This window comes from Notolabrus celidotus, chromosome 24 (assembly GCF_009762535.1).
Source record: "Notolabrus celidotus isolate fNotCel1 chromosome 24, fNotCel1.pri, whole genome shotgun sequence".
In the NCBI taxonomy this organism is placed as follows: Eukaryota; Metazoa; Chordata; class Actinopteri; order Labriformes; family Labridae; genus Notolabrus; species Notolabrus celidotus.
The window spans coordinates 1,485,099-1,507,034 of NC_048295.1; the positions used below are offsets into that span (position 1 = coordinate 1,485,099).

At 44.5% G+C, this 21,936-nt stretch overlaps 2 protein-coding genes across 13 annotated transcripts in view; one reads left to right on the forward strand and one right to left on the reverse strand.

Moving 5' to 3' along the window:
- The first annotated feature begins 69 nt into the window (after positions 1–69).
- Positions 70–16,445, forward strand: LOC117808214 (kinesin heavy chain-like). Of its 5 annotated transcripts, none has more exons than XM_034677805.1 (27): positions 70–366; positions 606–1,421; positions 3,153–3,240; positions 3,549–3,622; positions 4,164–4,268; positions 4,369–4,417; positions 4,512–4,567; positions 4,680–4,767; positions 4,861–4,985; positions 5,060–5,164; positions 5,245–5,393; positions 6,199–6,347; positions 7,011–7,189; positions 7,274–7,342; positions 7,432–7,638; positions 7,737–7,889; positions 7,982–8,179; positions 8,262–8,379; positions 8,486–8,562; positions 8,646–8,755; positions 8,847–8,948; positions 9,034–9,094; positions 13,997–14,068; positions 14,144–14,248; positions 14,381–14,597; positions 14,684–14,794; positions 14,884–16,445. In XM_034677805.1, the coding sequence occupies exons 2-26, from the start codon at positions 1,296–1,298 to the stop codon at positions 14,767–14,769; spliced, it is 2,868 nt and encodes a 955-aa protein (XP_034533696.1). In that variant the 5' UTR covers positions 70–366; positions 606–1,295; the 3' UTR covers positions 14,770–14,794; positions 14,884–16,445. The 5 variants fall into 5 exon arrangements, with proteins under 5 accessions (XP_034533696.1, XP_034533697.1, XP_034533695.1 ...); XM_034677806.1 differs by having other exon boundaries at positions 1,282–1,421; XM_034677804.1 differs by having other exon boundaries at positions 71–108; positions 1,282–1,421.
- Positions 16,446–16,481: 36 nt separating this feature from the next.
- Positions 16,482–21,936, reverse strand: part of LOC117808212 (plakophilin-4-like) — a 39,733-nt gene continuing 34,278 nt past the window's right edge. For 5 of the 8 annotated variants that reach the window (XM_034677800.1, XM_034677797.1, XM_034677796.1 and 2 more), the window contains 10 exons: positions 21,461–21,578; positions 21,034–21,228; positions 20,725–20,898; positions 20,493–20,643; positions 19,302–19,494; positions 19,109–19,193; positions 18,468–18,585; positions 18,222–18,353; positions 17,998–18,071; positions 16,482–17,913 (listed from right to left, as the gene is read on the reverse strand). In XM_034677800.1, the coding sequence (XP_034533691.1) occupies positions 17,656–17,913; positions 17,998–18,071; positions 18,222–18,353; positions 18,468–18,585; positions 19,109–19,193; positions 19,302–19,494; positions 20,493–20,643; positions 20,725–20,898; positions 21,034–21,228; positions 21,461–21,578 (1,498 nt within the window). In that variant the 3' untranslated portion in view covers positions 16,482–17,655. Of the gene's footprint in view, positions 17,914–17,997; positions 18,072–18,221; positions 18,354–18,455; positions 18,586–19,108; positions 19,194–19,301; positions 19,495–20,492; positions 20,644–20,724; positions 20,899–21,033; positions 21,229–21,460; positions 21,579–21,936 lie in introns of all 8 variants that reach the window. The other 3 variants (XM_034677798.1, XM_034677795.1, XM_034677799.1) reach the window with 1 other exon arrangement.

The window sequence follows — 21,936 nt, forward strand, 5'->3', positions numbered from 1 at the left end:
CACCACTTTGGAGGAGAAAAACGGGAGAAAAACAAATAAAATGTGACGTAAATGTATCCTGAAGTTAACTTTGAACTTTGACCCTGGAAATGAAACGGCTAACTTCCGGTAAGTTACCCAAACAAATCAGTCAGCCTGGCGTTAAACATCAATTTCAAACTCTGATCTCTTCACAGTGACAGATCCATGACTAACACAGTCCTTAACTGAAGCGATGTGTCTTTATTTAAATGTTAAAGAACGACACGTTGTTAAAATAGCTTCCAACGGTCGCTAGCTTAGCAGTTACTCAGCTAACTAGTTAGCATGCAACAACCGTTGGAACCGTTTCTGACACAAAGAGACCCTGATCTCTGAAATCTGAAGGTAATCCTCATGAATTATTAGTTCCTTAATGTGTAAAAGTGATGTTTGATTTAGGAACGTACAGCTGTAGAAGTATAGGATTGTCACTCTTGAAATAGCTAACACAACTGCCCTGTAAGTGATGAATCTGCAACTGAAATAAAGTGTAAACTATAAAGTCAATCTAGAGTGTTTTTGTTGATAGTATATATTGGTAGCATATTCTGAGTACTATATAAGGTTAGCTTAATATGTTGCAGGTAGTGAAGGTGATACAATAATCCCTCTCCTCTGATTAAATCTGGATTCACAACAGTAGAGTTAAGTGCAGTTTTCCTGCATGCGCGCCCCCTGCACTCCAGTGATGGTGCTGCTGATGCAGGGCAAGGGAGCGCGCGCCGCAGCACCGTGCAGGGAGCGCGCCTGGATGACAGGACAGGACGATGCGGTTCTCTCTGCGCATCTCTTCTGGACTCTTTTGCTGCAAATCGAGAAGCAGCCCTCCAAGTCCTCCGTGAAAACCCTGAATCACTCATCAGTCTGCAGATTTGTGCACGACTCTGTGTCCTTGCTGCAGAGGGAGGGGGTTTGAGGAGTCTGGGTCTGGGTCTGGGTCTGCACCGGGACGCAGCGCTGCGGTGGATCCAGTTCGGCCATGGCGCAGCCGAGGAAATCCAGACATCTCTGGGTTGGATGAAGGAGGGGGGTGTCTTGTCTTACCTGCATTGAGGAGACCAGGAAACCAGACTTCTTACCTCTTTGATTGACATTTAAATCCATGTCTCAGTAATTTTTGAACTCTCACTTGGCCCAGGACTTAAAGAGAATCCTTCAGGCCCCCTTTGGAGGGCACCACCCTGCGCACTACAGCCAAATCTTCACTGTGTCTGGCCCCCTTGCTGGTACATTTTTTCCCCACCTGCATTGCATTTGCAGGAAAGCCAGTAGCCATGATGGATGCTGCAGAGTGTGGGGTGAGGGTGATGTGTCGCTTCAGGCCCCTGAATGAGTCTGAAATCAACCGAGGAGACAAATACATCCCCAAATTTAAGGAGGATGACACCGTGGTCATAACAGTAAGTCTAAGTGTTCATTCCTTGTTGTGATGCTAATGTTGTTGTGAGGCTGAAGATGCAAACACTGCAGTGTTTCAGAGGAACAAAGTCACCCACCTGGAGCTCTGCAGGGAGGCTGAGATGCCAAATGCGCAATAACAATAGTCCTGTGGTTAAATTTAGAAGAATATGATAACAGGAGCACGATTATGTTTTCTAATGAGCTCCACAGAGATCACTCTTCTCAGTCTGCAGGTACATTAAGAGGACATGTCAGTTATTTCATGCTGCAGGCTTAAAACAGCTGAACACACTTAGTTAGAATAAATACAATTAAAGAAAGTCAATCTAAGCAAAGTTTGATAAGTCTCCTTGTCATGAGCAATACAGAACAACTATCATAAACTACACTTCCTGCATAAATACCTTCATGCATCACAGCTACAGCATGACATGTTGCTACTGTCATTAGTTTAACATTGCTGCTCATACATAAACAATAACATACAGATGTTTACTCATCTTTGAAAGCAGCTTGATGACACACAAAGTAGGATTATAGAATTTAAGAACATGATTATATGTCTTATACTTATTGAATATTGCTGATATCAGCTGTTGTTATAGGAGATAAATGATCATTAAGGATCATTGTATTCAGATAGTGACTCTTCAGGCCCCAAACAGGAGCAGGCTTCACTGTGATGCATTGCATTTCTTGTATATGAATTCAATGTCATAAAAATGCTGAAATACAACTTTGATATCAGACGTCTACACCTTCATAAACGTGTGTGGAGAAAAGAGGAAACATGAACACCGTCTGCAGCAGCTTCACTTCAAACCTTGAATACTGAAATTGATCCAGAGATACTTTCTGCAGGAGGAATATTGATTTCCATGATTACAAGCACTTAGAGGATGGAGCTGTTTGAGGATCAGAGGTCAAAGGTTATTTCCACAATGACTCTGCACCATTATAAATATGCTGACTCAGGAGGTTCTGGGAACATCAGCACACTGTGTTTATCCTCAGTGTGCACAGAAACAAGGCTGCTTCTGTTTGAACTCAGGCAAGGACATCTGTGAGGCTTGGTGTTTGTTTTCTACCCATGGGAATCACAGGTGGGTGGAGCTTACAAGAAACACTTAATGCCAGAATTTTACTGAAATATGATTTTATTTGATAGCCAGTGAGATCTGAAAAACAACCTTTATATATTGGACATATGCTACAAACAGAAGAGGAGTATAACATGTAAAGTGTCCACAGCATATTGATGCAGGTCAGTCACCCTCTGTTGCATTATTGCCCAGAAACGACTCCCTCCATCCATCAAGCTGCAGAGACGCATTCCAGAGGCCACACTCTCCGATACTGTTGGTGTCAGTAGTTTCACCTCTTCGTCTTGGAAGTTCAGACACATTCAGACTGCTGCTGTTGCTGCATCTGAGTGCTGAGAGCTGCTTTTTGCAGCAGCGAGGCTTTTAAACCCCCTGAGAGACAGAGTCAGACGTCTGAGTGATGGATGGTCACAGATCCTGGAAGCTACTGGAGCCTTTAGGACGTCCACTTTTAGAGCAGCACACTGAGACTAACATGCATTACATCAAGTTGGTCGAGTTCATTCATATCTGCTGAAATATTGTCATTAATCAGAGGGTGAATTATGTTACCATGTATTCATGTTTGTACTCATGCTCTGCAGTCTTAATGTATTTGATTGTGCCCTCTGTGCTGCTTTTAAACAGGGTAAACCTTACGTGTTTGACCGAGTGCTGCCTCCAAACACAGCGCAGGAACAAGTGTACGACCAGTGTGCCAAACAGATTGTTAAAGGTAGGAAGCTCTGAAGTGATGAAATGTTCTTATGTAACTTTAATCCATCATATATCTACCCCTCTATTTAATCTGTCCTTCACCTAAAGTCTTAGTCACTAGAAAAAGAGACATCCTGTCTTGGCCTTCAGCAGCTTTATTTGGGTCAGCCTGTTATTGTCAGAATCATATCTGCTGCTTCATGTTGGTTATGTAACATCTTTCTGATGAGAGGTAGAACTGCAGACATCAGAGCTGATCTGTCCTGGTGTTAGAGACTTAGGACACCTCTGGGACATGAGGTCATTAAGACTTTCATGCCATTCTAGATGTGCTGGGCGGTTACAACGGGACCATCTTTGCCTACGGACAGACCTCCTCTGGGAAGACACACACCATGGAGGTGAGAGGCTCCTTTAGTTACTTCACTTCTCCATAGTTTTTGTGGGTTGACAGATAGATCCAAGAGTCAGTGTGTGAAGACGGGCAATGGACTTTATCAGATCTTTAGGCTGCAATTGGAGGATCAGAGCACAGCAGGCATTGTGTAACAGACTCAAAATAAACACTAAATCCAGTCAAGCTCATACGATGTGGTCGCTCCAAAGGATAAAAAGCTGGTTTAGTTCCTTCAGATCACCAAATTTACCCGTTTTCAAAGGCTGAGTATTTTCTGAAATAGATTTGAGGTTGAAAAAGTAAAATCTGCCCCCCAACAGCACTCAAAGGAGATCAGCATCCTGTATCAGTCATTATGAGTGCAAATCACCTCAGCTGGTAGACTTATCCACCAAGACAGAAGCCTAAAGCCTCTTTTTTTAATCCTACGATCCGATCATCTCTGTTTTAACATTCATCTGTTCCTCTGAACCTTCCTGTCTCAAGCAGCTTCATGATCAAACATCAGGGAGCATTACACACACTGATATCTGTGCTGTGTTCAGGGCAAACTGCATGACCCCCAGCTGATGGGAATCATCCCTCGCATCGCCCACGACATCTTCGACCACATCTACTCCATGGACGAGAACCTGGAGTTTCACATCAAGGTAAAGAGCAGAGGATGTTCATCACAGAAAACAAGCTCACTCAAATACAGGCTTAATGCTTGTGTTCCTCCGTTGATGCCTTTGCAAACATTCTTTGCAGGTTTCCTATTTTGAAATCTACCTGGACAAGATCAGAGATCTGCTGGATGGTAAATAAGATCATTGTGGTAAATGTGGGGTTTCATTGAAAGGCAGTTTTTAAAATCTAACATGTAAAGGTGGTGTGCTTTACTCTCTTCAAAGTGTCCAAGACGAACCTCTCTGTACATGAAGACAAAAACAGAGTGCCGTACGTCAAGGTCAGTAAAGTGTTAGCTTAACCGAGTCCGTCACATGGTCTCACTTCAGATTTCATGAGTCTAACTGAAACCATAAAAACATGCTGATGAATCTTCACTGTCTGTGTGTCAGGGCTGTACTGAGCGCTTTGTGTCGAGTCCAGAGGAGGTGATGGATGTCATCGATGAGGGGAAAGCCAACCGGCACGTGGCAGTGACCAGTACGTACCTGTGACATCTTTCCCCAGAATGCGTGTTGTATGTATGCACAAGTAGAAAAAGACATAAAGAAACATTTTGAAATGGTCTTCCAGACATGAACGAGCACAGCTCTCGCAGCCACAGCATCTTCCTCATCAACATCAAGCAGGAAAACATGGAGACGGAGAAGAAGCTGTCCGGGAAGCTCTACCTGGTCGACTTGGCAGGCAGCGAGAAGGTGATTCTTTGTGAACCCTGATGGAGGTTAGATGAAGCAGGAGATGTAAAGGATGTTTTTCTGTGTTTGAACAGGTCAGTAAGACGGGAGCAGAGGGGGCCGTGTTGGACGAGGCCAAGAACATCAACAAGTCTCTTTCAGCGCTGGGCAACGTGATCTCAGCTCTGGCTGAAGGCACTGTAAGAATATTTGACACTGTGAGAACAGATCTGAGAACTTCTTCTGCTGTTTTTATGACAGGGATGTCTCTGTTTTTCAGAAAACCCACGTGCCGTACAGAGACAGTAAGATGACTCGGATCCTGCAGGACTCTCTGGGGGGAAACTGCCGCACCACCATCATCATCTGCTGCTCGCCGTCCGTCTACAACGAGGCAGAGACCAAATCTACTCTCATGTTTGGACAGAGGTATATTTCACTTGATCTCCTTTTTCTAAGTCACCCAAAGAACCTGCCGCTGCTTCTTGCACCCGGAGCAGAAAGCAATCAAACACACAGTTTCCACTTCTGCTGCTCCACAGAAACTTCATTGTACATGATGAGTGTTTTCTTTTGAATCAAGAGAAGGGTGACAGTGAGGCGTGTGTGTAGGAGAATGAGACTCACTGGTTCTATAGCTGACGGAAGCACTGAAACTAGACAACAGATGGCTTCAGGTTTCCCACTGTGCATGTGTGTTTATTTCTATTTTCAGATCCTTCTCTAGAAACCCTGCACACCTTGAGTTGTTTTTGCACCTTCTTCTGTGTCTTTCTATTTCCCTCTTGGTTTTGTTTAATTAAAATCTGTGTGACCTGCCTGTTGTGGTTCCAGAATGTGAATTTCCTGTGAGTCTCGGGCATCAAGTTCAAACTGCTTACAGTTTGTAATGAACCACAGAGCAGCAGCAGTGTCAGGGAACAACTGATGAGTGATTACTGTGCAGCCATCTGTCCTCTGCAGAAAGAAACTCAGAGGAAATGAAGAAGAGCAGCAATCTGAAATGAGTTTTCTAACAGTAGAACTGTTAGATGCCCTGATGTGTTGACATTATATGCTAGTTTTAACAGAAAGGACTTGTGAAAAGTATTTGAAGGCACTTCAGGTGTTATCATTTTGGATAATTAGGCCTCTGCAGGGTTGGAGTGAGGAGGCACAACAAACTGCTGTGTAGATTATCTGTTACTGCTATGAAAAGAACTCTCTGACGTCCAAACAATCTTCACTCTTTCAGAGCCAAGACCATCAAGAACACGGTGTCGGTGAACCTGGAGCTGACGGCCGAGGAGTGGAAGAAGAAGTTTGAGAAGGAAAAGGAGAAGAACAAGAGCCTAAAAAACGTCATCCAGAGGCTGGAGGCTGAGCTCAACCGCTGGAGGAACGGTGAGACCAAAACATGTACAGACAAGCCAGAGGTTCACCATTCTACTCACAGATCATCCTTCATTCAGAGTCTTTATTTGAATCCTGCTAATGTGTAGTCAATCTGAGCTTCACATCACACCCCATTAAACAGTGGACCAGTCAAGTGCAATGTTGGTGTTGTTTAGTTTCTGGTCCTCACATGGTTCCTCTGCAGTGTCTCCTTCACAGCATCTTTGTTTCATCCATCTCTGTTGCATGGTAACCAACAAAACCCTGCTCCCTCTCTCCCTCTCTCTCTCTCTCTCTGCATGTTGTATTTTTATTTCTTTAATCCCCTTGCGGATGCTCGCTGATAGCACTCCCCCTCCTTAGCAAGAAATGAGCTCAGCAGCAGCAGCAGCAGCCTCTAAAGCCTCCATAGTGAACACACACACTGAGATCCACAGACTGCTGATGCTGTGTTTCTCTGTGTGAGTCAGCCACTGGCTCCGTGCCGAGCCCTTTAAACAGCAGCTCTCTGTACTGCTTCACTCGGGTCCTCTCATTTGTTAATCATCACGGTAAAAGTCAGAGATTATTGCAGCTTTAACTCTTAATCTGCTGAGGTCACACTGCACCTTTAACTCCTTTAGCATCATTGCTTCTGGTGGACTCATGGCTTCATGGATGAATATGTTTCAGGTGAGAATGTTCCTGAGGAGGAGCAGCTGAGCTCCAAAGACCAGAAGAGCATCGAGCAGAATGACAACACACCCGTCATCGACAACCTGCCTGCCGGAGGAGTCGTCTCAGTCACCGGTGAGGAGAGACGCAAATATGAAGAGGACATCAGTAACCTGTACAAACAGCTTGACGACAAGGTGAGACGCACTTTTCCTTGAATATGTCCACATCAGCAGCATTCTTATTTCTACTTTGAGTAACGGTCTCCTGAATGTTTACAGGACGATGAGATCAACCAACACAGTCAGCTGGCTGAGAAACTCAAGGAACAGATGTTGGACCAGGAAGAGGTTTGTCTCACAGACCTTTTATACAAAATAAGGATTCAGGAGAGGTCTTTGTTTTTCATGAAATCACTGACACGCTGCGTCTCTACCAGCTGCTTGCATCGACGCGGCGGGACTACGAGAAGATCCAGGAGGAACTTTGCCGGCTGCAGACAGAGAACGAGCTGGCCAAGGAGGAGGTGAAGGAGGTGCTGCAGGCACTGGAAGAGCTGGCTGTCAACTACGACCAGAAGAGCCAAGAGGTGGAGGAGAGAGATCAGATCAACCTGCAGCTGACAGAGGAGCTGCAGCACAAGACGGTGGGGGGCCTCTCTTTATTTATCCTGAGGTTTCAGGACTACATTTCCCATAATCAACACATGACAGCTTCAGCTGTGTGTTTATGTGTTGTGAACAGGCTTTACTGTCAGCGGTGCAGAGGGAGCTGAGTCAGCTGCAGGAACTGAATGGTCTACAGAGGAAGAGAGCCGCTGAAGTCCTCAACCTGCTGCTGCGAGACCTCAGTGACATCGGCGCCATCATCGGCACCAACGACGCCAAGACCGCTGCGGTTAGAACACACACACACACACACACACACACACTCATGCACACATAAACAAGTCATAAACATGCACATCCTCACCCTAAACCTCCCCTCAGTCCTCAGAGTTAAAGGGGAACGGCTCTGCGGTGGAGGAGGAGTTCACTGTGGCTCGCCTCTACATCAGCAAGATGAAGTCAGAGGTGAAGTCTCTGGTGAACCGCAGCAAACAACTGGAGAGCACGCAGGCCGACGCCCACCGCAAGATCCAGGCCAATGAAAAGGAGCTGGCATCCTGTCAGCTGCTCATCTCACAGGTAACTAATATGATAGTCGCCTTTGTTGACAATAATTATTTCTTCTGTCTTTGAAGTACTAAACTGCTTGAGATTGTTGTAGCACCAGGCCAAGATCAAGTCCTTGACGGACTACATGCAGAACATGGAGCAGAAGAAGAGGCAGCTGGAGGACAGTCAGGACGCTCTGACTGAGGAGCTCACCAAACTCCAGGCTCACGGTCAGTACTAACCGTCATATCCACAAGTTTACCCAGACACTCCACTTTCATTTCTCACACATTGGTACAAATAAAGCCATCCAAAGAAATCTTTGTTGATCCTCAGAGAAAAGACACGAGATGTCAGGAGAGGAGAAGGAGAAAGAGGACATTGGCAGACATGATGGAGAAGAGGACATCAAGGTGAGGAGAGAGGGAAATGAAACACTGCTGGAAACTGATAAGTTAAGTGACGCTAAAACCACATTATGTGTTTCTGCCTCCAGAGAACTCTGGAGGAGCAGCTGGAGAACCACCGGGAGGCTCACCAGAGGCAGCTCAGCCGCCTAAGGGACGAGATTGAAGACAAGCAGAGGATGCAGGACGAGCTCACAGAGTAAGACAGTCTGATGCATGTGTGGCATTGATATTACAGATCTGTCTTCTGTTTCCTTATTCTCTTTATGTACTATGTCTCCTCATCTCAGTCTGAACCAGGGTCTGTTGTTGGAGCAGGAGAGACTCATGTCAGACTACGACAAAGTGAAGGCTGAGGAACAGGAGAAAGATGCAAAACTACAGAAACTCATGTAAGTACCACAAGACATCTAGAAGACATCTGCCTGCTCTGTGTCTGACTATCTGTATTGATTCAATGTTGTGTTCTGTTTACAGACTGCTGAACGACCAGAGGGAGCAGGCCAGAGAGGACCTGAAGGGCCTTGAGGAGACGGTGGTGAGTAATGTAGTATAGAATGATCGACTTTAATAAAAGACATGCACCCAACCCTCCTCGTTGTCACAAGTTTGTGCTATGCGGTAATATATAATAATATAGCGTAGTATCCCGGGTGGACACGGCCCACCTAGCACCTGGTGTATCCAGGATTTTCTGCTTCAGGTATACCTGCGTACGTTGGATTCAAAACCGGTCATACCACAATTGTGCACTTCACGCCCTTAACCAAGCATCTGTGCACTTACCGCCCCAGAGTTTAACCATTACGCCACAATATACATATATTATTATTATAATAATAATAATTATATTTATTATGATTTATATTATTATAATAATAACAATATTTATTAGAATAATATAATATTAATATTAATAATATAATTATAATAATAAAAAATCTTTCAAAATTCCAGTTGCTGCTGACACTCTGTGGTATAACCCCCCCACTTTATTTGCTGTAGAAACTGGGTGGCAACGGCGCCCCCAGTACCTGGGCTCGCCAGGGTTCAGTTTGCCAGGCTCCCCTGTGTTACTACGTAAGTGTAATTCCAACTTTGCAACTCCAAACGCCCTCGTGCCTTCTGCACAGTTGTAGTTCCCATATGCCCCATGGCACCAAGCACGTATGTGGAATTGGATCGCACTGTCCCCAACTGTACATTTCCTAACGCCCTCGAGTCTTCAGTACAGTTGTAATTCCCTTACACCACAAGGCACCGCATATGCGGGATTCGAACATCCCTGTCCGAAACTGTGCAATTCCAAACGCCCTCCAGCCTTCTGCGCAGTTGTAATTCCATTACGCCACGGGTCACCTTCAACTTTTGTATTTGATCAGGTCGTATTTATAGTCATGCTTTTTGGCTGTTGGACTTTAAAATTCACTTTGCCTCAGGTGAGGATCAAACCCTCGACCTTGGGAGTGCCAGTCTGTCCTCTTAACCCCTTCGCCACCGAGATACACTTAGCACCTTAGCTAAAATATGAACATGAACTCCGGGTATTTTTGTCATTGTGTTTTGACTGCAAGAAAGTAACTTTCTTGCAAGAAAGTAGTAACTTGCTCCTCTTTAGGACTCAGTGAATATTGAAGAGTGTTCCAAAAGAAGAAGTGAAAAGCCTCTGGAAACATGTCTGGTTCGATACCTGGAGTTCATGTTCACAAGTGTCCAAGTAGTGCAGTGGTTAAGAGTACGGACTGGCAGTCAGAAGGTCGAGGGTTCGATTCTTATCAGTGCCATGGTGAGTTTTAAAGTCCAACAGCCAAAGAACCATGACAATTATACCTAGAGCTCATGCCCATAAGTGTGTCAGTGTAGTGCAGGGGTTAAGAGGCTGGACTGGCAGTCAGAAGGTTGAGGGTTCGATTCTTATCAGTGCCATGGTGAGTTTTAAAGTCCAACAGCCAAAGCACCATGGTAAATATACCTGGAGCTCATGTTCACAAGTGTCTAAGTAGTGCAGTGGTTAAGAAGACAGACTGGTAATCCCAAGGTCGAGGGTTCGATCCTCACCTGAGGCAAAGCTAATTTTAAAGTCCAACAGCCAAAGCACCATGACAAATATACCTGGAGCTCATGATCACAAGTGTCCAAGTAGTGCAGTGGTTAAGAGGCTGGACTGGCAGTCAGAAGGTTGAGGGTTCGATTCTTATCAGTGCCATGGTGAGTTTTAAAGTCCAACAGCCAAAGCACCATGACAAATATACCCGGAGCTCATGTTCACAAGTGTCCAAGTGGTGCAGTGGTTAAGAGGCTGGACTGGCAGTCTGAAGGTTGTGGGTTCGATCCTCACCTGAGGCAAAGTGAATTTTAAAGTCCAACAGCCAAAAAACACGACTATAAATACGTCCTGACCAAAATTGAAAGTTGAAGGTGACCCGTGGCGTAATGGAATTACAACTGCGCAGAAGGCTGGAGGGCGTTTGGAATTGCACAGCTTCGGACAGGGAGGTTCGAATCCCGCATATGCGGTGCCTTGTGGTGTAAGGGAATTACAACTGTACTGAAGACTCGAGGGCGTTAGGAAATGTACAGTTGGGGACAATGCGATCCAATTCCGCATACGCGCTTGGTGCCTTGGGGCATATGGGAACTACAACTGTGCAGAAGGCTCGAGGGCGTTTGGAGTTGCAAAGTTGGAATTACACTTACGTAGTAACACGGGGGAGCCTGGCAAACTGAACCCTGGCAAGTCCAGGTACTGGGTGGGCCGTTGCCACCCAGTTTCTACAGCAAATAAAGTGGGGGGGTTATGTCAGCAGCAACTGGAATTTTGAAAGATTTTTTTATTATTATGATTATATTGTTAATATTTATTAGAATAATATTATAATAAATATTTTTATTATTATAATAATAAAATATTATTATAATAAATATTAATATAATTATATTAATAATATTATATTATTATTATAATATTTTATTTAAAAACAAAATTATTATATTATTAATATTATTATAATAATATAAATCATAATAATTATAATTATTATTATAATAATAATATATGTATATTAAAGAAAGTTGTAGCAAGGTGCTGACCGAAGGTCAGCACCTTGCTACAACTTTCTTGCATCTTGCGTAAAGCAAGTTGCCGACCGAAGGTCGGCAACTTGCTTTGGGCAACTTTCTTGCTTAAAGCAAGTTGCCGACCGAAGGTCGGCAACTTGCTTTAAGAAAGTAGTTACTTTCTTGCAAGAAAGTAGTTACTTTCTTGCAAGAAAGTAGTTACTTTCTTGCAAGAAAGTAGTTACTTTCTTGCAAGAAAGTAGTTACTTTCTTGCAAGAAAGTAGTAAAAGCAAGTTGCCGACCTTCGGTCGGCAACTTGCTTTAGGCAAGATGCAAGAAAGTTGTAGCAAGGTGCTGACCTTCGGTCAGCACCTTGCTACAACTTTCTTTAATATACATATATTATATTATTATAATAATAATTATATTTATTATGATTTATATTATTATAATAATATTAATAATATAATAATTTTGTTTTTAAATAAAATATTATAATAATAATATAATATTATTAATATAATTATTATAATTATATTAATATTTATTATAATAATATTTTATTATTATTGTAATAATAAAAATATTTATTATAATATTATTCTAATAAATATTAATAATATAATTATAATAATAAAAATATTTATTATAATATTACAAATATTATTCTAATAAATATAATCATAATAATAAATTTTTTTTTTCAAAATTCCAGTTGCTTTTGACATAACCCCCCCACTTTATTTGCTGTAGAAACTGGGTGGCAACGGCCCACCCAGTACCTGGGCTCGCCAGGGTTCAGTTTGCCAGGCTCCCCCGTGTTACTACGTAAGTGTAATTCCAACCTTGCAACTCCAAACGCCCTCGAGACTTCTGCACAGTTGTAGTTCCCATATGCCCCAAGGCACCAAGCGCGTATGCGGAATTGGATCGCATTGTCCCCAACTGTACATTTCCTAACGCACTCGAGTCTTCAGTACAGTTGTAATTCCCTTACACCACAAGGCACCGCATATGCGGGATTCGAACCTCCCTGTCCGAAGCTGTGCAATTCCAAACGCCCTCCAGCCTTCTGCGCAGTTGTAATTCCATTACGCCACGGGTCACCTTCAACTTTCGAATTTGGTCAGGTCGTATTAATAGTCGTGTTTTTTGGCTGTTGGACTTTAAAATTCACTTTGCCTCAGGTGAGAATCGAACCCACGACCTTCAGACTGCCAGTCCAGCCTCTTAACCACTGCACTACTTGGACAGTTGTGAACATGAGCTCCGGGTATATTTGTCATGGTGCTTTGGCTGTTGGACTTTAAAATTAACTTTGCCTCAGGTGAGGATCGAACCCTCGACCTTGGGATTACCAGTCTGTCTTCTTAACCACTGCACTACTTGGACACTTGTGTACATGTGCTCCAGGTATATTTACCATGGTGTTTCGGCTGTTGGACTTTAAAACTCACCATGGCACTGATAAGAATCGAACCCTCGACCTTCTGACTGCCAGTCCAGCCTCTTAACCACTGCACTACTTGGACACTTGTGAACATGAGCTCCGGGTATATTTGTCATGGTGCTTTGGCTGTTGGACTTTAAAATTAACTTTGTCTCAGGTGAGAATCGAACCCTCGACCTTTGGATTACCAGTCTGTCTTCTTAACCACTGCACTACTTGGACACTTGTGAACATGAGCTCCAGGTATATCTGTCATGGTGCTTTGGCTGTTGGACTTTAAAACTCACCATGGCACTGATAAGAATCGAACCCTCGACCTTCTGACTGCCAGTCCAGCCTCTTAACCCCTGCACCACTTGGACACACTTGTGAACATGAGCTCCAGGTATATTTTTCATGGTTCTTTGGCTGTTGGACTTTAAAACTCACCATGGCACTGATAAGAATCGAACCCTCGACCTTCAGACTGCCAGTCTGTCCTCTTAACCCCTTCGCCACCGAGATACACTTTGTACCTTAGCTAAAATATGAAAATGGGCTCCAGGTATATTTGTCATGGCGTTTTGACTGTTGGACTTTAAAATTCACTGTGCTTCAGATAAGAATCGAACCAGACATGTTTCCAAAAGCTTTTCACTTCTTCTTGTGGAAACACTCTTTAAAATTCACTGAGTCCTAAAGGGGATCAAACCCCCGACCTCCTGACTACGAGTCAGGTGTCTATGTCCCTGCGCCACAGAGACACTCTCACAGATGACGTTTCTTTAACATTTCTACTTGTCCTTCAGACGCTGGCCTTTCAAAAGTTTCAAGTCTTTAATAAGGATTGAACCCATAACATCCAGACTCTTTAGTACATCAGTACAAACCCTAGTTTGAAGTATCTTTGAAAGTAGATTCAAATGACCTCTCTCTCTCTTTCTCTCTCTCAGGCTAAAGAGCTGCAGACTCTTCACAACCTGCGCAAACTCTTCGTCCAAGACCTCACCACCCGAGTCAAGAAGGTACAAGTCTTCTTCTCGTGTTCATGGTTATTATTTCCCTGAATACACCAGGTTTACATCTCTGCCTGTTCTCAGAGTGCAGAGCTGGACTGTGAGGAGGGACTCGGGAACGTGGCCCAGAAACAGAAGATCTCTTTCCTGGAGAACAACTTGGAACAGTTAACCAAGGTCCACAAGCAGGTAGAGACATCCAGCTATGAAGTATCTTTGATATAGATCAAGTCAAAACAACTATGCGCCCCCATAAGTAAAATAGAACAGTCACAATACTTGGAGTATTTCAATAACAGCACTTCTCTGTTGCCTCCCCAGCTGGTCCGAGACAACGCAGACCTCCGCTGCGAGCTGCCCAAACTGGAGAAGCGTCTGCGAGCCACTGCCGAGCGAGTCAAAGCTCTGGAGAACGCCCTGAAGGAGGCCAAGGAGAACGCCATGAGGGACCGCAAACGCTACCAGCAGGAGGTGGACCGCATTAAAGAGGCTGTCCGAGCCAAGAACATGTCCAGGAGGGGCTACTCGGCCCAGATTGGTGAGCTGAAGCTTCATACATATTCACAACTCAGACAGGACTTCAAATGACTCAATTAATTCACCACTTTTTCATTTGCGCTGCAGCAAAGCCAATCCGGCCAGGACACCACCCGCTGTCGTCGCCCATCTGCAGCTCCATCAGAGCCGGAGGAGTCTACACCCACAACTAAAACCACTACAGCAAGTTTTGAACCTGTGAGTGATCTGAAGTGTATCTCAACGGCGGCTGTTTCTTCTGCTTTTGTTTCTATAAAAATGTGTGAAATGTGTTTTTCTTGTTGCAGACTGACCATAAATAACTCAACGCATGCTCATCGCCTCACCGGGAAACCACAAGCCCCGCTCCTCCTGTTGGAGCACCAATGGGAGGCCATCACGACAGACTGTCAGCGCTCAGAGAAGCAAACATCACACGGTGTAAATACTGATAAGAGATGTAAACATATTTAAGTTTCTGACTGTAGATATCAGAGGCCTGGTTTAGAAAATGCTCTGCTTGATGTCCTACTAACCCTCTCCTGGTTACTGCATCATCTCAAGTGGAACATTTTTTAATGAGGCCCTGAGGGATGAAGACTTGAAATGAGAAGTTTAGCAGCAGGTTCTCCTTTGAGTTCATTTTTAACCAGCATTATTCCACTGTTACACACTTTAGACATAATCAGATTTACTTTCTTGAACTGCGCTCTCTAACATGCAACGCTTAGCTTTGCTTTCAGACAACTGGAAACATCTGTTGTAATTATAGTGTCATGTTGTCCAGCTCACTTTTACCTGTTGGAAAAGGTCAGGTGAGCCGTTTCCAGTCTTCCAGGCTTTATTTGTAGCACGCAGACAGAAGAGTCAGTGTCACTGCAGCTAGTCTTTGAGTTTCTCACCTGGCTGCAGACAGAAATGAAAATCAGACGTGTCGTGAAAGCAGAACCTGTCCCTCGCTGAACGCCCTGTGTCGTCTTTTTGACATTCCCTCAGTTAAATCTTTCGTCTACCTTCAGGAGACAATCATCAAAATAGAAAACCCTTCATTTCCTTTAAGAAACACATCACCTGCAGAGATATTTTTCAATAGGAAGCAGAATGTAACGAGCTGAAAACTAAGCAAACATGTCCCTGACTTAATGATTTAACAAAATGTGATTACAGGTGTTTGAGATGCTGCACAGACCGGTTCTCTGTAGTCCTCCAGGGACACTGACTAGCCAATCAGACATTCCCTGGACTCAGAGAACAGAATGATCAAAGAGAGTCCTGTAGATGTCACTCCTGATCAGCCAATCAGAGACCTTAAAAACAGTGACAGACGAATGAAACCTTTGAAAACAAAGAAACTATACAAATTAAGAGTCTCACTCTGCCACACCTTGTGCCTTTAGAATCACCTGAATATCAGACTTCCCTTTGTTCAGCATCATCACAACTATTCCACTTTATACAGACTTACTCTATAAACTTAAGAGATTATCATTTACCCTTTAATCTAAGCTGTATTAAATGTCTGCGCTGCTTCCTCTGTGCTGACACTTTAGCATGTTTCTGAATGCACAGAATGTCACGTTTCTGAGTTTGAGCTCCTTAATTTGATGTCTAATCGTTTGTTTGTGGCTGTTTGGAGCGATCGGGACGATTGTACGCGACCAAAACGTGAATGTAACTGCATGAAGTGGAGCTTGTGTTGACGGCATGCTCAGGGAGGAAAAAAAACACAGAGGATTTTTTGTGCTTTGACTTCATCAGGATGAACATTTAGACCTTTTTAAGTTCCTTTGTTTCCTTTGGCTGTGGAACCATAACTCTGAATATATCTACGACTGATGCAATTAAAGCCAATAAAGATATATCTGTTTAACTTTGCTCCTTTTTTCTGTCCAAATACCACAAGATATCCGCTCGCGATATAATCTTTAATCCCTATACATAGATTTCCCTGTGTAACATTGCACATCATCTTCATCATCATCAGTATTCGGACAGAACAGACAGATGGGGTATTTTGGTCAGGTCACAAGTTAAATTAATAAAAAGAATCAATAAATTATAGAAAAATCTTCTTCACACAATCACATAGAAAGTTCTACATATTGAGTACAACAATGTAACAGGACGCTTTAACCATTGCATCTGTACAAATAGATTTTCACGTGTTTGTCACATATTTCACACATTTTATGATATACTTCACTTTTTGGCCGACACACAGAAGAGCAGAGAGTTCCAGGAGTGACCCTGGATCTCCTGAGTCTTTAAAGGTTCTCCTCTCTAAACCGGGACGTGTGGTGGTTTCTCACCACGTCCCCGTAGACTGTAAATAATGTTTGTCCCAGGTTTTTTCTTTTTACAGCGTTCTCTGGTGTTCATGATGATATTTATGTCTTAAAGCCGACACACTGCTCACTTTAACTGCAGAGAAAAATGAAATCTGTTGACTTTAAACACTCCGGTGAACAACAAAGTTTGGGCTTTTTTTTTCTCATAAAGCAGCGTTTGACCAAGTTCATCTTTGTGTCATTCAAAGGTTTCTCCTTCATGATCATTATGATGCAGAGAAGAACAACTTCAGCTCTACTCCCACAAACCTTTAGCTCACCTAACCTGCCTCCCTGCATCGTCTGCACCACACGAGATGATGCTTAACAAATAATAATCTTTAAGCCTTTAAGTGTGAAACTGTTGATTTGAGTTTTTCTGCCTGCTTGTGATCAAAAAATAACATCCCTTCAAATAAGCATCTTATTAAAGACTTTGTCCAATCCCCTCCTTCTTTTAAAGACAGGAGAGCAGCAGCAGGTCAAACTTTAACGAGAATCCTGAATGTTATTATTATATTTATTAATATAACATCATTTCTCTGCATGAATGTGCACAAGATGTAAGTTGGTCAAAAGCTGCCTGTAGCAAACAGAGCCCTGGTCATTCAGCACAGTTTCAACACAGATACACACACATCCACATGCATCCTCTCTCTCTCTCTCTCTCTCTCACACACACACGCACTCCTCTCTCACACACAAACACCCACATACACACAAAGCTGGACGTACGCAGCGCCCGCTTCGTCTCTACACCCAGGAGTCGGGGGAGCCGGTGAACTTGTTGGCCCTGTTTGAAGGCCTCCGCGTGGTGGAGTAGAAGTCCACGTAGTTGGTGTTTGCTTTGAACCGGAGCGACTGGCTGGCGTAGCCGTCTGGGGAGGACGGGGTCAGGTGGACCGGCTCGTCCTCGTACTGCTCGTCTCCGTAGCCTTGAGGGGACGACAGGTACATTCTGTAGCTGTTGTAGTTCTTCCTGTCGGGCTCGTCGTAGAATGGCTCTGTGTGCTGAGAGAGGAAGAAACAGTCAAAAGGATGCACTGATGGACACTGAAGCTACAGAAAGATCCACTACCTGTCCAGGTCTCCTACCTGGGACCTTCTCAGATCCTCTCCTGACTGAGAAGAATATGTCCCAATGAAGTATGGAGTTTTCTTCTCAGACCCTGAGGTGGAAAAGAAGGACACACAGAGGAGGAAAAGAGGAGTTTGAAACAGTTTAAACAAACTTCACATTTCTACACTCTAAGTTCCTTTGCACAGAAACAGCAGAGGATCCCTGAGGCTCGCCCTGTTGTCCACTGATGATGACGAACCTGTGTACTGCCGTTTGTGTAAACTGTTGTCTCCATAATACGTGTCGAGTTGCATAGATGACTGCGCCCTCTGATAGTTGGAGCTGTGTCTTCTGATCCCGAGCATCGCCGGAGAGGAGGTCGCACTTCCACCTGAGGAGAGAGAGAAAACCGTTCCTCATTTCTTCTGCCGTGTCCAGAGTTCTCTTCTGTTGGATGTTGATCAGGTAAGAAGCCGATTTTTTGAGCACTCACCGGTTCTCTCACCTGATTGGATGACGGGGGACATCTGCAGCGGGCTGGTGGGCAGCGTCGGCTGTGAAAGGTAGCGGTCTCGCTCCAGAGTGGAGACCGGGGTGACGAAGTGGGTGTAGTTCCAGCCGTCCTGCAGACGCACAGAGCTCATCATCACTTTGAGTAGAAACACTCAGCTGAGGTTTGAATTCACACGTTACAACCTTTCTTTAAGAGCAGAAAGTTAACCTCACACATCACTCTGAGTTTGATCCAACATGAGGATTAGTCGAGTCCCTCAAAAGAGCTAAATGTTATGATGAGCTTTTACTGATGACTTCTCAGAAGCTGGGACGAGAGATGGAATTAAAAGCTGCACGTTGAGGACTCGTCTGTGTTATGATGTAAGAAAAATGTCTTCAGAACTTTAGCTCTTTAATTCAGCGGTGGAAGCAGACTGCTGCAGAGCAATGAGATGCTGAGAGTTACTTCCTGTTATGCTTCATGATGCTGATGTTATACCAAAGGAGAACCCATAACTGAAGAAGTCTCTTACCCGTGACTTTCTCAAGTTCTTTCCTGACTGAGAGAAATACATCCCAGTGAAATATATCAAGTGTGTTGGGATACCAGAAGATAAGAAGTCTCTTCCTTGGTGTGTCTGCATCACTGACCTGTTTATAGAGGGTCCTCAGCTCTCTGTACTGCCACAGCGTGTTCAACACCTGAGCCGCAGCCTTCACCACCTTCATCGAGTACCTGAGACACACACACACACACACACACACACACAGCAGGTCACAGGTGAAGTGATCTCTCAAACTACAAAGCCATAAAACAAAAGGAAGCTCTTCTCCATCCTCGTACCCTTTCCCTCGTCCTTTGCTGATGTCCACCAGCTTCTCGATGCCGCCGCTGTCCGCTAAAGCTTTGGCGTTCTCCATGTTGCGGCTTGTGACCTCGTGTAGCGTGCAGCACACAGACGCCACCGTGTCGTCTGACAGCACGCTGGGATTGCCGCCCGGGAGCCGGTTCACCAGATCCCGCATGGCGTACTTTCCTGCAGGAGGAAACACAGAAGACGATGAATCCTTGAGGAGAAGGTCACACCTCCCTGATGTGACTGGATGCTGAAACATCAGAGTTAGTTGCACTCTTTAAAGAGGAGGGTCTTTATATCCACTCTGACCTACAGTTCAGGTTTAACTGTGTGTATATTTTTAACTACAGTGAACACAACTCAACAAGAAGTAACTTGAGATTTGAGGCGCTCATGATCCTTCCTCCTGGCGTTTCTTTGTGTGTTTGCTTCAGTGGATATTTTGGATTTCTGGGTATTGATTTTTCATTGTTTCACTCCCACTCCTCCTCCTCCCACTTCTTACTCAAACTGCTGCTCAACTTTCTTCTCCTCAGATGAACAGAGACGTCGTATTCTTGTGTTTTCTTTGTTTGTGGTGTTAATCGATCAGATCCGCCCCCTCTGTTGACGCCTTCAACTTTTGGCTAATAGAACATATTTTTTAAATGTCAGTGTTTCAGTCTCTGTTTCATTCCTTGTTATCCTTCTGTTACTTTTGTTTATGTTTTAAGACAGTTTGATTCTTTGTTTTCTCGCCTTACAGCTGTCAGTAGTGCAGTCAAAGATTAACACTCACTTTGGTGATAAGCTGGTATGTATGACATCTCTTAAAATACTTGGATATCAGTCTGAAGTCAGTGTTTAGCTCCCTGGCTGTGGTAGACATGTGTATCCTTCCTTTTGTTAATAAAACATGGCCGCCAAACACAGTTCTTCTTGTGTATCCTCCTTCCTTCATAAATCCAGATGTGTCTGCGTCACTGAAGTTCCTCTTCAGGTTATTAGTGCGACACCTTCAGCACATCTTCCCTCCACATGGGGGCGCTGTGTCATCACTTGTGTCAGAAGTGAAAACCTGCTCAGAACAAGCTGTTCCTGACTCATGTGTGAAGATGATCTCTTCACAGTTGGATCAATCTGTTTACTGAGTGTGTGTACATTTGTGAAGCTGTGTGTGTGTTTGTGTGTGTTTGGACCTATCAGCTCCTTGTTGCGTGTGTCCAAAGACATATTTCGTAGAGCGGTGGCGACAGAGCAGACGACCCGGTCATTGTCCATCCTCAGCAGCTCCACCAGGATGGGCAGACCCTTCTCCTTACGCACCGCAGCTCGGATGTAGGTGGAGAACTGAAGACACGGTGAAATATGTGATTAAACACAAAACTTCTGCAGTAAAAAACAGACAGTGAGACATCCACAAAGATTTACCTTCCAGTTCCCAGCAGAGAGGTTCTGCAGCGCTCCAGCGGCGCCCTCCAGCGTGGCGGGGTTGGAGCTCTCGGCCAGCAGGTTGAGGTATGGCTTCACCACCAGAGGATGCCACAGCAGCTCCGCCCCCCTAAGAGGCTGAGAGAAACCTGGGATCGGTCCAACGCCATCCCACTGTGAGAAAAACACAGATCAACATGCAGCTGACTTTAAATGACTTTGTTTACAGGAACTAAAAGGCTTTGTTTCTCCTCTTCCTATAATTTCCCAGATTTCTCCAGCCCCCTCGTGTCCCTCCATATTTTGTACCTTATCATCAGGCCACCCGCCCCTCTTCCTCCCCCTCCTTCTCTTGCCCCAGCAGAGGTAGTCCAGCTCCTTGGCCGGGGAGGAGAAGCCCAGCAGGGTGTCCAGCTCCTGGTTCCCGAGGAGACGGGAGGAGGGCATCTCTACCTCCAGGCGGTACGAGAGGTTCCTCAGGGTGCACACGCTGTTCTCCACGATCTGAAGGAACATTAGAGAAATGTAATTGTACCTCGACAGTTACAGATCCAAGGAGTCCAAAGGTGAGGGTTCATCATCAGTAGAGTTTGAAGTTTCTTGTGTATGAGTTTGTTTTTGGGGACAACTTTCAGAGTTAATCATGTGTTGTGTCTATGTCAGATTTAGGTTAAGAAGAGGATTAAGCTTTGTGGATGTGTGTGTGAGTGTGTGTGTGTGTGTGTTTTTGCTGCACCTTGCTGTCGTAGTCGGACGTGTTGACGCAGGCTTTGAGCACGTGAAGCAGCGAGTCCACCAGACCTTCACAGCAACGCAGCTGACTCCTCGCCTCCTCCCCTGCTGAGCTCAGGTTCCTCAAACACACACACAGAAATAACACACACATTCATTGAGAGTGAGGTGCAGTGTGTGGATTCCCCCACAGGGTGGCTGAAAAACCTGCCCGGATACAGTAAAGGAGCGAGCCGATCCTCCAATAGGAGCCTGCAGCCGCTGCTAATGGAGAGCTGACATGAGAGGACTGCACAACAGAACATGACTCCCACAATGCATTTCTATACCATGAATATACAGCCTCAGTCTGAATGCAGAGAGGAGCTGGAGGCTGCTCTGAGTCCCTGCAGCACAGAGGCCCTAAATCTGCCTCTTCAGAGGAAATAAATCATCAGCGGTTTGTTTGCAGAGAGCTTTACCCACTGCATTAAAATTCAT

What these genes read in the sequence shown, in the direction of transcription:
- LOC117808214 (XM_034677804.1), top strand. An exon ending in GTCAGCTGCTCATCTCACAG is followed by an intron (nt 8,180 to 8,261) that starts GTAACTAATATG and finishes AGATTGTTGTAG; the next exon opens with CACCAGGCCAAGATCAAGTC. An exon ending in ATGGAGAAGAGGACATCAAG is followed by an intron (nt 8,563 to 8,645) that starts GTGAGGAGAGAG and finishes TTCTGCCTCCAG; the next exon opens with AGAACTCTGGAGGAGCAGCT.